A 15,668-nucleotide genomic window follows, 5' to 3' on the forward strand; every position below is an offset into this window, starting at 1 on the left:
GTAGGCTAACGCTATGGGTTTCATTTTGCAAGATACCGGTAGATGAATTACGCAGTATTAGCCGACGTTTTGTTATTATTCCGTTAGCATAACATCATCTTTGTCCGGATGATTGTGTAGTTGGCATTTGGCTTGTAGAACTTAATGTCATATACCTACCCGTTTATAATTTGGACATCGGCTTCCAAAGATTTACATATTGAACTGCTGACAGGTGTTCCACTAACGCCGAAACACATCAGTGACCATAATGGGCGGCAAGCTGTCATGGTCTTCCTCATTCGTAAGGATCAATATCATAAACTAACTTCAGTTTTGTAATATATCGCCCCTTTGCCTCAGCTCCTTATATGAGTATTTGTCTTTTGCACATATTATATACATTTTTTTAATACATTACATTTATATACTACTAACAGTAGTATATAGTACAGGTGACCTGTGGCGCCTAATGTCAGCTGGGTTCGGTTCCAGCGACCCCGCGACCCCAAATAGGATAAGCGGTTACAGATAATGGATGAATGTATACTACTAACCCTGCATTGGTATGATTACTATCTTTGTTGTATGGCCTGGCTCAGGTTAAACCCTTTGTAAAACAAAGGGCTTACATTTTGCTAGCTCTGGCTAACATTACACCCTCTGCTAGCATCTGCCCGATTCGTACATCCTACACGATTGGAAATGCACATGTGCAACTCTCAACAGAAACGTGGAAGAAGCGAGGTTGCTCACTCGTTAGCTACTTCCATCATCAGTGTCAGAAATCGATATAGTATCGGGTAGGATGTACAGATCGGGTAGCTAGATTACGAATCCTGCTATAGCGAAGGCATGACCCGCCCTACTCTGCCTCTGATTGGCTAGTACTTGTTGCCTCCGTTGGTGGGATTGGCTAGGGTTAGGGTGAGAATATCAGGGTAAGCCAATCAGAGGCAGAGTAGGGCGGGTCATGCCTTCACTGTAGTAGGATTCGTAATATCGCGATCGGGTAGCAAGTGAAACAAATTTCCAATACTTTCCAATTTCCAAATTTGTAGTCTCCATGCTCAGGCCGAGATAACCCTGATGAAGTCATCAGGGGCTTGACAAAGCTCCTGTTTGCATTTGTATAATTTGATCGTCATGTGTACAATTGGTTGGACCACCCCTTATAATCCTATACGTGAAGTCCAACATACTATATATACAAACATAGTGTAATATAGAAATTACATAGGTAAACTTAAATCAGTATAAAACAGTATGTTATGCATAACACAATGATGCTGAACAACAGTAGTTGAAGCTTATAATGTTTTTACAATATTGTGGAGCTGATGGGAGTTTGAATTGGTGACCCTGCTGATCTGAGCACTGGCACAACTCTAGTAGTCCTACTGCTCCCTCTACAGGACAAAGTGCTTCACTAACCAGCAATCTATCATCTAATATGTATTATTAAATCTTCAGAGTTACAGAAGTAAACTACTGTTTAATGATATCATATCAGACAGGACAATAAGACAGTCAGCTGTGTCATTTTCAGTTTATTACTGAATGAATGAAACGAGAGCGACAACAATCACCAGTGTCATCAGATAAAGTGCACTTCATATATAAGCGGTCTCATATTCTATGAGAGTCAATGGAAGCCTACTGACATGACCAGTCACATCACATCCTACTCAGTAATGCACACGATGATTCACAAGTTACAGGCTCAATAATGCACATTGTGACAAATAATGCACACACAATAATACACACATGACTCAATAAATATATATATAGATACATAGCTGTGCTACAAAGTGATATAATACTATATTACTTTACTAATATAATAAAATATTACAAAGCATGCTGCTGTACAATATAAAACTGACAAAAACACACAAATGTAAACACACTAATGTGCAAAATGTGTTGACTGAGAAGTAATCCAATACTGTTTAAGTTACTGGCAAACGTATCTCACATTCTGGCAGTTTTTAAATTACAATCAGAGGCTCTAGTGGCTTGGTTCCACTCACTGGACCATTTCAGTATCCATGACAAAAACAACAGTTCGAAAAGATATATTGACGTGCGAATTACTCGACTGTGTAAAGGCCTTTACGCACGGTCAAAAACTACAAGATGTGGTTTTTCAGAGGGTTATGGAAGTTTCTGTGTCCATCCCCAAAAAACTGTCCAGCACATTTTGTTTTTTTTGGTGCGGATTAAACAAATGAGATATAACATGTTAATTACCAGCTTTATAGCTTTACAGGTGCTGGTAGACAGACTTCGTTATCTTTGACAGAGCCAGGCTAGTAAAGGCAAGTGAGGAAAGTAGGTTCCTTATTTTATATTTATTTTTTCACCTGTGAAAACAGGTGGGAATAAAACAAATTTGGCAGGTGATTTTATTTTTTTGTCAGGATCAAGTGTTTGTTTTTGTAATGCACATTTTGGCCACAAGAGGCTGAAGTGCACTAGTACTTCATGTTCTCAATGTTCTTGGACTAAAAAGCATTCATGTTTTCTTCCAGGTGAGTTTTAATTTGTCCATGCACTCTTGCTTACACACAGTATATGCACCTTGAGTTTAAAACTCACCTGGAAGTAAACATGAATGATTTTAGTCCTATTTAGAACAAAAGGTAGTGGTGCACTTCAGCCTCTTGTGGCCAAAAATGAGCATTACAACAACAAGCACTGATCCTGGAAAACAATAACACAAAACAAAACTTGCCTCTCAGGGCTTCCGTACAGACCAACTTCTTTTTACAATTAAAACTTGAATTATCTTGCCGTAAGAAATAGTGTCAATAATTCCTATAAAGCACCAACGAGACACCAGACAAATGTTATATTGAGACTTCTGAGGCCGACTTCTAGACGTGAGTGCAATACAGGTCAAAGATTGTGCAGTTCTCTGAAACGTACTCGGCATATACACAAGATATTGTAATATCATCCTACAGTACCCTGAAATCTGATTCAATATGAAAAATCACAGTGTCCACCTGAAATCCCCTCTGGGAGTGGCTGGGACTGAGAGGTTTGGCAGTGATGGAGAGAGGGGACAGAAATTGGTATCACAGTATCACACCAGTTACTCCATCTATTTTTTCTAATGCGTATTAACATTCCCTTTATACTTTGATATTGTTCTCTATAAAGCACACCAAACTATACAGGACATGATTATTCATTGTCACTAAGACCTGAACCATGATAAATGTAATATAAGGATGTAAACACACTTAGTGAATGCAGTGCACCTGGATTTACACATTACATTGTATGATCAGCACATGGTATCACCAGTGTACAAATACTGTATGTTCGTGTCAAAGGTTTGTGTGTATTATTTTGTATTATACATACACTCAGTGCTGTCAGCCTTAGTCTAAAGAGAAAATGTCTTTCCACTATCCTCACTTCCAGAACCTTCCCTCAGCAGCCAGCCTTTGGTTCAGCCGACAGAGCTGCCGGAGGAAGCCGTCGTTGGGTCCGATCTCTCTTTTCTGCCGCACCATGGCCAGAGCGGTGTGGACGTCCATGTTTTGGCGAAGCATCAGGTAGGCTATGACTAAAGTAGGGGCGCGGCTGTAGCCCTCCCTGCAGTGAACGTACACTTTGCCTGAAAAAGGGAAAGGAAGAAAATTCACATTGGTATCCGAAGTATTACATTTGAGTTTAAAGCTTTTTTTTTTTTGTTGTGGGAAACACTATAAGCACAACATTGTCGTGATATCATCCAGTACAGTTGTTATGCTGACATGTTAGCCTATTTACATATTCAGCAGACACAGAGGAACATCAATACTCCTCTGACCTTTTCCATTCTTGTATGCCAGCGCCTTCTCGATGAAGTCCGCCGCCTCCTCAAAGAAAACGCTGATGTCGAAGTGGTCGGTGTCGCTGGCCGCCACGCCGTGGTAGATGATGCCTGTGCCAGCATAGAACTCGGCGTTGGTGTTGACGTGCATGAAGGAGTTCCCCTCCGCCCCGTTCAGGATGTGGGTGATGCCCTGACGCTTGAGACGCATCACGTTCATCGCCACAAACCTGTGTCAGATTGGTAAGCAAAACAAAAAACACACCATAGAGTTGATTTCACACATGCAGCTAATGCTGGGTGGGACATCAAGCAAAATACAATGTGCTGTTTCTCATGACTGCGTGCAAAACTATGTTACTTTTGTGGAGTAGTTCATACTCCGACAGAGATGTTTAAATAAAAGTGAATGGAGCGACACAACTAATAAGCTACAGGAGCTTCCTCTATTTTGGACTCTGCGGCTCTCCATCCCCTCAAAGGTCAGCACTGTCAAGACAGCTTGCTTTTGGTCAAATGCGCAATTTCGCATGTCAAAGTTCACCAAAGCTGAATTCAACGTGGAGGATTCGCTCCTTGGGCAGATACTCCAGTAGGCTACCTCCGGCTCTGAAAAGTGAAGCCAATGTGGAAGTGCCTTAACAGCCAGCAGGGGGCGACTCCTCTGGTTGCAAAACAGAGTCTGATTGTATAGAAGTCTATTAGAAAATGAGCCTACTTCTCACTTGATTTATTACCCCAGTAAACATTGTAAACATGAGTTTATGGTCTCAATCGCTAGTTTCAAGTCTTCTTCAATACAGCATGATGTTCATTTAGTAAATGATGGTCCCATTTAGAGTCAAATAGACCATAAAGCAGGGTATGCTTTAGGGCGTGGCTACCTTGTGATTGACAGGTCGCTACCACGACGTTGTCCGGTCTATGTTTTCATCTTACAACTTTAACCCTTTCACAGTGTGTTTTCAGTTCATGAAAGTTAATAAATAAATAACATTTTTGGTTGCCTGAAAATGTCTTATTCAGCATTCGGTTGCACTTAGCTCTACCCTCTCGTGTCACTCTCGCGGTTGCAAAAAAACAAGATGGTGATGGCAAAAATGCCGAAATCGAGGCTTCAAAACGGCAGTCCACAAACCAATGGGTGACGTCATGGTGACTACGTCCACTTCTTATATACAGTCTATGAGATACTCTGATTGTGGCGATTCCATTGGAATTAACTGATTTTGACCTTCAGATCTTCCCTGTCTGGTAAATACCAACATTTAAACTTTAAACTCTGTCTCTCCCCCCCCCCCTCACCTTTAGCCTCATATCCCTTCCCTAGCCCATGCTTTTCCATGCACCTTTCCATACATCATTCCACATATCCACCAGTTGCCCTCAATGAGTTTCCCACCTCTGCCAGCCACTTCAAATGCACAAGGATTTCAATCAAAATGTCGTTCTTCATGTGAATCATTATGTCTTCTGAGAACTAAATATAATATTCTTAATAGCTACCACACATTATGCAGCTAAATCCCTAGAAAGAAAGCTGTTCAATTATAAATGCAGGTGCCGGTAGCGCGTTTAATGAATATTATCTAGCCTGCAGCTGCAGCTGGGTTTAATGAAGTGATGAAGCAGGTTTGAGACAAACACCCGTCATTAGTCACGCAGTTTAACTGTGAATAAGGAGCGCTTGATTTGATCCACCAGATCAGATGCAAATCAAGTTAAATCAATTGAAGAAACAAAAGTTGAGATTTTGGTTGTTAAACATGTGCAGCCGCGTAGTGCAAACTGTAGGATCGATGGTGCAGCTCCTTATGAAAGTGAGTCACAGTGAGATACATTTAAATTAAACAATTTGTGAAATAATTAAATAAATGATTAAAACAAGACTCATTATCATTAGATGTTATTTCATCAATAATTTTCATAATATAATTTTATTGGATATCATTTTAATTTAATTTATTAACATTTTGATTTTACATTTTTTTAAAGTCTGCTTTTATTTCATAATGGCATTTTTTTTTTTTTTTTACTTTTCTTTCATGGCAAGTTATTTCATAACGTCAGTTTTCATAATGACACATTTCATTTCAATACCAGATCCTACACACTGAATCTTTTAGTGGCAGGGGTCAGGTGATTGGCTGATAGGTGAGAGGGCGGTGACAAAACCACTCTAATGAAAAATGCCATTATGAAATAAAAAAACAGGCTTTTGAAAAAGGGCAATTGCACATTTTTTTTTTTCTGGTAATCCATTCACTATTGACACCATCAGCTTTAAGGAACAGTTTTGGTGTGCATTGGAATTAAATCATTAATTTTTCCTCCTCCTTTTTCCTTTTTCTTGCATACAAATGCTCTGAACTCTTGCAAGAGAGATCTGCATGCTTCTCACTGTGAACCTCTGAGATTGCTGAACCACTTTGCACCTCCTGCCTTTTAAATGTAGAGGGCTAAAAATAGAAACGCTGCACACTGGAGCCAATACTGAATGCAACATCACGCCTCCACAAAAAAAAAAAAGAAGTCTGCCAGGCTCCCAGACTACACAGGGGAACAGAGAGAGCGACACGTGGGTGCATGCTGTCTTCACTAGGCTTCACAGAGCTGTGTCGATGCGATGAGTGTGTTAGTGAGGACACTTGCTCCAATATAACAGACACGAGTGTCTCTGCTCTGTCCATTATGACTCCTTCAGGAAGGCAGGCAGAATAAAGGAGGCACTAGAGAGGTTTCCTCTCCTGAAATACGCCGACATCAATGACTCACGTTGCTGGGGAAAAAAACCCATCTGAGCTTTTAGAGCAGACCATTTAAAATTTAGAACATGCATTTGCTTGTAAGCCTGGAATATATAGTATATATATAGTATATGGTCTTCCAAGCTTGATAAACTGTACTGTATGCACATGTTGAAGATCTGTGATCGACTTAAAGCTTCAGTAGGTAGTAGGCAGAACGTTTTTGGCATCATCAAAAATTCCATAATAACCTTTCAGCATATTGTAATTCAAGTGTTCTGAAAGAAAACTAGACTTCTGCACCTCCTCATGGCTCTGTTTTCAGGCTTTAAAACATCTAGCCTGTGACGGGAGACTTGGGTCAATCACAGGTCATTTCAGAGGGAGAGCGTGTTCCTATTGAGCGTTGCTATTGGCTGTGCTCCGGCTGGTGGGCAGTGCTTGGTATTTCTTCAACTGATCTCACCATGGCTGCCGGGTCACAAACTTTCTCATTTTACATCTAAACAGTCCACTACAAGATGATTCTGAAAACATTTGAGGGGAGAAATAGGCATTACAGTAACAGAATATTGATTCATATTTGATCAGCGCCGCCTAGTTTGACCATTTGATCAGAGTTTGCGAGTGATTGACAGCTGCTCAGAGACGGCAGGCTCCAGCTCAGCTCTGATTGGTTGATTTCATCTGGTTTGTGAAATCCTGCAGATGCCATTAGGAGCACCAGAGGACACCGGAGGACACAGAGGAACATGATTTTTGTCAAATTATCTGTCTTACCCCCTCCAGTCCAGTCACAAAGCAGTTTGTGAAATAATTACGAAATTTAATGTATTGATTCGTGCACATAGACACAAATTTCAATTTTTTTATTTTTTTTTTTATGTAATCCATGTAATTGTAAACCGGGAAGTATAAATAGCGGTAAACGGCACATAGCAAGGAGGTCGGGGTGGATGGGTGTGTCAAAAAACACAGGACTTTCGCCCAGGAGACCAGTGTTCATGTCCCGAGTGAAATCACAAGTCAAAGCTGATTTATTTGTCACGTAACTTACAGGTGCTTTCGGACTAGTTTGACATTTTGGGAAATATGCTTATTCCCTTTCTTGCTGAGAGTTAGATGAAATGATTGAAACCATTCTCAGCCAGCGAGCTTAGCCCAAGCTGAGGCAACCCTGATGATATCATCAGGGTTATTCTGTCAAACTTTGGAAAGCTCCTCCGGAGACTCCTTAAACATAATACAACTCTTTTCACAGGTTGAGTAGAAAATGATTTTATGAAAATCCCGTTATGTGTGAAATTGGTGGAGGGCCCCTTTAAATTCTCAGAGGTCTCATGGGGTTCTCAGTAATTCTGAGACTGTGGTGGATCCAAAATGACACATTTTGCAACCTGTTGTTGGGGGACTGTTCCAGGAAGCAAGCTCACTAAGTTACATATACATTATTTCTAAAATCCAGACTGCCCTCATGGAGCGATAAAGGAAAAAAGACCTTCTCTGGTCCCAAACGTTAGCAGAGACACAGAGAAGTCAGTAATGTTAATTGCAGATATTGAAATGTATAGCACTCCCCTGTATTTGACATCAGCAGGGGACTAACAGGTTAAACACAGGAGCTATTTTTGGATCCTCCTCCTCCATCCATCCATCCATCCCTGCCAGCTCTGTCTTCCTCTGTCTCTGCTCTAGTTTGCCCTTTTTCATAACATTCCTCCACCTCTTCAAAAATTAAACAAGTGTCTGTCTGACACAAGCCTCGGGGCTGGATGATGCCTGCATGGTCTGTTAGCAGACAGACAGACACAAAATAAAATAAAATACATATTTACATATGACCTAGACTAAAATAACTCCCCATAAAAGCAGACAGTAGCTAATTATGATATCCTAATGATCCTACTGTCTATCATGGCATTCAGATTAGCTCTAGATCTTTCTAGAACACATGTAGGACCCTATGGTATTCTTGTTAACAGACACAATGTACTATTTTTATTATTTTATTTTATTTTATTTTATTTTATTTTATTTTTTATTTATTTTATTTTATTTTCATTTTTTGTATTTTATTTTTATTTATTTTTATTAATGGTGTGATAAAACAACCCATTCGGACACATAGTTTTGCTGCATATTGTATAATATCAATGTATTACCTCATTAATAGAATAAAATATGATAATTAGTGGTTATTAAAGAGGAATTCATTGTTTTAATCCTGGTTGTTTATGCTTCGTGACCTGGATTTCAGCGTGACATGTTCATCACTGTAGTCTAATGTAGGCTAATAACATGTCTATATGTTATTAAAATGATAACAACAGAGACTCACGCGTTGCCCACGTAGATCCTCTTGTAGACCTCGTTGTAGTGTTTGGTTGGCCAGCTGTACAAGCCGCTTTCGTCCGTCAGCAGGTCGTTGAGCTGCTGGAGAGACACCTCGAAGCTCGGCATGTTGTCCAGCCGCTCCGGAGCCGCTGTGCTCACCTGTTGGCTGGGTTTGTTCTTCATATCCGCAGACTCAAGCCACGTTAAGCTACCTCCAGTTAATGAACACACACACGGGAGGAAGGAGGAGGTGAATGTGGCGGACATGTGTCTGTTTACCGGTTAACTGGTTTACTGGTGGAGTGAAAGCGGCTCTGATGTCCTGAGCGCCTCGGCGCGGCTCAACTCTGGAGCTGCTCAGTGTTGTTGGTGAGAGATAAACACACATGCAGGGCCGGTCTGAGCTTTTAGGGGGCCTTAAAGGGCAGTGGTTCCCAACCAAGGGGTCTCAAGATTAAAAAGATAAGAAAGAAAAACTCTGTATTTTCAGACAAGGGTGTATAGGTTTGGTTTCAAAACATACCCCAAAAAAGAGGAAAAGAAAGAGAAGAAAAGAGTGAATGCTATTTCCTTTTTTTTTCATGGCAACTCTACATGTAACCCCCAACATGTCAGCCCATAGCAGGGGTCGGCAACCTTTACTAAAAAAATCTGTCTGGAGCTGCAAAACATTTGCAGTGAGGTTTTAGGGCCATATTGAGGGAAAACAAAATCTGAGATTTCAAGAATAAAGTCGCAACTTTACAAGGAAAAAAGTTGTAATATTGCGAGAATAAAGTCATAACTTTACAAGAAAAAAAGTCGTAATATTACAAGAATAAAGTCATAACTTTACAAGAGAAAAAAATGAAATAACACATAAAACTACTACTACTATACATATATATATTGATATTATGATTTTATTCTCATAATACTACGACTTTTTTTCTCATATTATGACTTTATTCTCTAAATCTCAGATTTTTTTCTTTTCCTCAATGTGGCCTTAATACTCCGTCGTAACGTTGTACCATAGACCTACAACAATGATAAATAAAATTAAAATGTTAACAAAAAAACATTTATTCATTTCCATTTTTATAAATCCACAAGGAGCCACTGGAGAGGAGCTAAAGAGTCGCATGTGGCTCCGGAGCTGCAGGTTGTAGACCCCTGGTTTATAACCTGCTGTATGCATATGACATAAATTAAGGCCGTTACACACCGATTAATTCATACGTCAATACATTTTTCAAAATGTTGTTTTTGTCATGAGTATACTTTCACACAGAATGCAAATATTACAAAGTGAAAAACCAAACTTTATTACTCCTTTCAACCTTGACAAAGCAGCGCAGACCAGATCCACTTCTTCCGTTCTTACCTTTCACAATAAAAGCCCTAGACATAATGTTTGCAGGTGAGTATTTCGCAGTTTTGTGTTGTTTATGTGTCACGCCCAGGTGTGTAGAGGCCTTTAAAGGGAAAGTTTTCCACCTTTTATGTGGATGTCCAATCAGTGTTGATAGTAAATGTAGTCCATTGAAGCAATAAATTCCTCAGTGTGTGCTATATTGACTGAGAAAGCTGAGTTCTCCAGCTCAAGGAGCCGTGCCGGCAGTACCTACATGTACCAGGATGCACTTATACTTATATGCAGGTAATAAAATAAAAACACAGAGGCTCCTAAAGTCTTAAACAACATATATGTCACAAGACATGTCTCTTGATCTCATTTGACAATATTGCTGCATTTGACAGTTTTTCCTGCCGAGAGTCGGTCAGGTGTGGTAAAGCCAGCTTCACCTCTCCACAAAAAAAACATAAACCATAGTGTAGTCTCATTTTAGTTCTATTGGTCGTCTCAAACTGTGTCGAGGGCTGAAATGTATCATGATTTCTTTGAGCTCTGTTACAGTGACACATCTTTACATCATCTTTACATAACTACACTGTCGCTATCTTACTGCTGAGCACCTTGAAAAGCCATGTTTCAAATGCAGTTATTGTTAACGTCGCCTCGTTTTTGATTTGGTTAAGCATTATTAAAAATGTTCAGTAAAAACATAAAAAGGAATTGAACAAATCATGATGGTGATCGAAAGTTAAAGTGATTTCCAGCCCTACTACAGTAATAAATGAATGTGCATTATGTGTGCTTTAACATGGTTAATTGGGTACTCCATTGATTAAACATTGTATTTCCATAAAGTCGGTGGGCTTACAAGAGAGACAGGCAAAGAATTTCACTGTGCAAGACATAGTTATTTATTGATGAACAGAAATATTAAAATTTAAAAGCATCGCATTCAAAAGGCTTTCAGGAAAGTGTAATCAAATCTAAAGTGCAAATGCTGCAGTTGAGCATTAGTTAGGAAGAGAATGTTATTCTCCGTTGAAGCCTCCCGGTGTGAAGAATGACTCGAAGATATGACGGTGTGACTCATATGTCACACCGTCATACAGTATCTGCCACCACAAATGAGTATAAAGCTTTAGTAGAAGGACAAGACCAGAAGGAGCAAATAACACACCAGTTTACCACAGTTTGTCACCACAATATGGTCAGTTCATAATGCCAGACCAGCTGGAAACATCTGGGGAAGTGTGTGAGCCATGCTCCGTGCTCATTAGTAAGACTGGACACAAGTATAAGCCTTTAGGTTTACTGGGTTGCTCTCCTATCTGAAATGTCTTAACTTGTTTCTATCAAAATGAATAAGAGCTCAAATTTAGCAATTGGATTAGAGAAGTCAATGTTTTTTGCGCACCATGATGGCTTAAAGGTGTCAAACAAACTGTGATTTCCTGTGTGTGCCATGTAGCTCCTCCTTATCTTCACCTTCTGGAAGCTCAGAAATGCCAACTACTTATTATAGGATAGTAGCTCAGATAGCAGATTCCTAGCACGCGCTAATCTCTAGTTGGTAGGCAATACAAGCTTTGAGAAAAATCAAGCTGTCTGACTCTTTAGCACATCTCAGGTAGCATATTTGCCGCCCGGCAGCGTAGGACTTTCAGGAAGCTGTCGATCTTGTGGGAGTCGCGGCGAAAGCAGGACAACAGGAAATTGAAGTTGATCAATTTGGAAATCTTGTCCTGGCCGATGTCGTTGCCTCCGCTATAGGGCAGCGAGGAGATGGTCTGAGCTGCTGGACCCATCTGGGAGAGGAAGGAGGGAGGGAAAGTGAGACGGGTGTTGGGATAGGGGAGGAAAATTGGTTTTATAGGGCGAGGCCATATGTGTTCTTTTCCGGGGTTATTTTTCAAATAGAAACACCCACTCAGCTGTTAGCAAAAAGCAGTGACATACTGTAGTGTATGTAGTAATCAATAAGTTTATGAATAATGTGAACGCTAAAGTTAGCTCTGCTAAGTTTGGAAATAACTGAAAGGGCTAGTTCTGATTCTCTGTAGTAGGGTTTTATGCATAGTCTCGCGTTCCGCGAGGTAAAATTATAGTTTTTGTGAATGTAGTCTGGTGGCTGTGAAGAGAGCGATATAATGGCTTCAGTTTCCTCGTCAGTGAGGTAAAGCACCTGTGGACGGGAGCAGCAGAAAAACTTATTTTAAGTCAATATGATTTTAAGTGTACACTGTATTTAGAATATTTTCACTGCTTCACCTCGTCGTCAGACAGCCCTTTCAGATGGGGAACTGAAGCCGTTACATGTATGTCGCTGTCTTCAAAGCCACCAGACTCTATTCACAAAAACAGTAATTTTACCTCGCAGAACGTGGGAGCTGCCGGTCTACCACTGTCTCGATCGGTTAGTTTTTTTTTGTTATTGTGTGACTTTCGCATCTGATCACAGCAGTACATTGCCAATCTTCATCTAAATTACTGTATGTGACGTTAATAAACTGACTATAAGGCTGTATATATACTGTATATGTAGCAGCGTCATCATGCAGAAACCTACGTCAGGAAAATGTTTTTAGAAGGGCTTGGGAAAATAGCATTTTGATGCTAAAACATACATTCATCGACCAAAATTTGAATGTTTGGATTTAAATTCATAAGAAACACCACTGGGGAGCTACAGAATGATATAAAGACCTAAAAACATAATGGACCCGCCCTTTTTTTATATTAACATTTTTAAACAAATGCAAAAGCAAAACAATAGGTTTGTCGTCCCACACTTGCACACCTTGCCAGATAGAATATCCAGGCCGTCTCCCAGGCTCTTGGAGTGCTCCTGCAGCTGTTGGATCTTGTTGGATATGGTGCTTTGGGCTGGGTGAGGCAGGGTGTTAGCAGAGGTGGACAGGACTAGCAGGGGGTCTGCCCAGGCTTGGAGCAAGGAGCGAGCCAATGACAACAGGTCCGACGCCTGGAGAAGAAGTCAAACAGATAATGATAAGATGATACAATAAGCTGAAGGGTAACTGGGGGGAAAAGACATCAAAATGTACGAGAAAAATTATCATTCCCAACTGGTCACATACGGATGCTTGGTAAGAGCACCTTAGCGTCACTTTTTAAAGCACTGGGTACGCCTTGGCGTCACTTAGGTTTAGGCTACAAAAATACTACGCCCTGTATGTAGATATAAACGGCTCATTTTAAGTTAACAAAAAACCTACAATTCTCATTTTCAGGTGATTATACACTGAAGAAAACGTAGTTATTAATATTATATTACATTTATGCCAATAGATCCCAATAAAGGCTACATACTGTTCCTTTAAGAAGATATAATAATCAGAAACATTGCACTGATCAAACAGATGTGACTGGATAGGAGGCACGATCTGATGTATAATGAAGGCAGAGGAAAAAGGTAGGTGAACGTGGCAAAGAGAAGACCGGAGAGGTAGAGTGAGGAAAATGAAAGCAAAGAATAAGGGAGATATGGTTAATAAAAAGAGATACAGTAACTCACTGATACTTGAAGAGCTTGCGCCTTGTCATTGGGTGTCTGCAGAGAGGAGGTGTGGCACATTGAGGGTCGGGGCATGATCACCCGGCCTATAGGAGGGAAATGAGAGTCCTGTGGGGGGGCAGAGGATGATAATTATGTCATCTTTTGTCTCAGTGTTGTATTTTATTCCCACTGTGCTGAATATATGAGAAAACTAGAAGGGCACTTGGAGAGCGCAGACCTCTGCCAAGGCTATGCCCTATCGATATCAATGTTAATGAAAGTGATAAAATATTTGTGTGTCCGCCCCGTGAGTCAGATCCGTTCCAAATTGTCATGGGTTCTTCGTCAGCCCATGCAACACCCTTCCACCAAGTTTCATGAAAATCAGTAGTTTATTCATAATCCTGCTGACAAACAACCCAAACCGAAAACATGACCTCCTTGGCGGAGGTAACTAGACTTGCATGCAAGTATAATGGGGTATAACGCAAATCCGACCGAAGGCAATCCAGAAGCCAAGAGCACGGCTCACTATGGCATTAACAGCTGGTTTAACATGTATGTCTGAAAAAGCCTGGATACCCTCAGAGAGTGCACACACACACACACACACACACAGGTACTGACCAGGTCGTGGGTGAGAGTCGTGCTGAGGGAGTGCAGTTTGTCAGAGCGCTGGGAGGCTCGGTCGAGCAGGTCGCTGATGGGAACGGCACTGCACGCCGCCACCATATACAACACTATGGAGCACAGAAACATGACAGAGATGATACCGAGTTTGTTTTTCAACTGTATTTGTAAAGCCAAATGTCACAGATAATATCAACAAATATTTGTGATAAGCATCCTTTAAATCTCGGCATTAAAAATTGTGATCGATATGTGTGATTTATATGTACTGAGTCAGACATTTTACAGTGTAAAATTAAACGTAACATTGTGATACTGCAATTTCTTGTTATTTATCAGCTGATATATATGCTTTTACCAATATACTGTATCTGTGATGAGCTAATATCGGTCGATATAATGGCCCGGGTGATTTATAATCTATCTCCAGTAATTACACAATATTTAAAATCTCTGATTTGAGCAGGAGAACATATCAATTTTGATTAAATATTTCTCACTGAGAAAACACGCGGAGTACAGATTTCTGCATATGCTGCTTTTCATTTATTAGTAATATATTAACATTGTAAAATAGAAACATTTCTTATTATTTTGAGGTATTGTATAGATCACAGAAAAATACATGCAAATAAAATCATAGATAGATAAAATAGACAAGCTGAGCTCATCTCACCCATCGTGAAGAGTTTGCTGCCATTGGTGTTTCTGCTGTGAGCCATCTCTCTTCCTCTGCTACCTGTTTGTTAGTCTTCTCGTCGCCGTTTCTTCCTCTTTCTCCGTTGTGCTTCCATCTTATATATCCTCAGCTTCTACGGTTTGGTTATGCAGCAGTGTGTGCTGATTGTTTGGTCCAGTTAGTAATGAGAAACATGGTCAGGGAGATTTGAATGGATGCTGTGCTGCTGTGAGTGAGTGAGTGTGTGTGTGTGTGTGTTGGGGGTGTGTGTGTGTGTGGAAAAAGTTCCTTCCAGTTCTTAATTAGATGGATGAATAAAAACACTGTTTCTTAATTCATTACGGCATCATTTGATGATTAAATTGCTGATGACCATGTAAACCCATAACTGACCTGACCTTTCCATAGTTACCCCACCTGCTACCTGTATGTATTGTGCCATCTTGGCTTTCAGATTTTTAAGATTTGCTTTAGTAAATATACCTTTTAATTGTTTTGAAAAGTGTTGTGATATGGATGTAATGTCAGTCATAGTACAAATGTCTTTTCTATGTCCTAAAAGTCCATGAAGTCCTCAATGAATCAGTCTTTGAAGGTATTCTCCTGTAGATAAT

The 15,668-nt window shown here is 40.2% G+C and overlaps 2 protein-coding genes across 3 annotated transcripts in view; both read right to left on the reverse strand.

Moving 5' to 3' along the window:
• LOC141780466 (dual specificity protein phosphatase 3-like) overlaps positions 1–9,262 on the reverse strand; it is a 61,736-nt gene extending 52,474 nt beyond the window's left edge. The window contains exons 1-3 of one of the 2 annotated variants that reach the window (XR_012596665.1): positions 8,897–9,262; positions 3,809–4,041; positions 3,023–3,613 (exon numbers count right to left, since the gene is read on the reverse strand). Coding sequence is in view for 1 of the 2 variants with exons in the window: in XM_074655713.1 (XP_074511814.1) it covers positions 3,408–3,613; positions 3,809–4,041; positions 8,897–9,159 (702 nt within the window). In the remaining variant the exon portion in view is untranslated. Of the gene's footprint in view, positions 1–1,512; positions 3,614–3,808; positions 4,042–8,896 lie in introns of those variants that run through there. The other variant, XM_074655713.1, reaches the window with a different exon arrangement.
• Positions 9,263–11,118: 1,856 nt separating this feature from the next.
• Positions 11,119–15,210, reverse strand: prl (prolactin). Its single transcript, XM_074655696.1, has 5 exons — positions 15,052–15,210; positions 14,373–14,485; positions 13,764–13,871; positions 13,029–13,211; positions 11,119–12,036 (listed from the first exon to the last, which is right to left on the reverse strand). The coding sequence occupies exons 1-5, from the start codon at positions 15,095–15,097 to the stop codon at positions 11,845–11,847; spliced, it is 642 nt and encodes a 213-aa protein (XP_074511797.1). The 5' UTR covers positions 15,098–15,210; the 3' UTR covers positions 11,119–11,844.
• Positions 15,211–15,668: the final 458 nt, after the last annotated feature.

This window comes from Sebastes fasciatus, chromosome 13 (assembly GCF_043250625.1).
Source record: "Sebastes fasciatus isolate fSebFas1 chromosome 13, fSebFas1.pri, whole genome shotgun sequence".
NCBI classification, from domain to species: domain Eukaryota; kingdom Metazoa; phylum Chordata; class Actinopteri; order Perciformes; family Sebastidae; genus Sebastes; species Sebastes fasciatus.

Excerpts from the sequence above, each read along its gene's own strand:
- prl (XM_074655696.1), bottom strand. The coding sequence starts at position 15,097 with ATGGCTCACAGCAGAAACACCAATGGCAGCAAACTCTTCACGATGG. Across the intron at positions 14,486-15,051 it reads CAGCAAACTCTTCACGATGG|TGTTGTATATGGTGGCGGCG; the intron begins GTGAGATGAGCT and ends TGTGCTCCATAG. Across the intron at positions 13,212-13,763 it reads CGCAAGCTCTTCAAGTATCA|GCGTCGGACCTGTTGTCATT; the intron begins GTGAGTTACTGT and ends CTTCTTCTCCAG.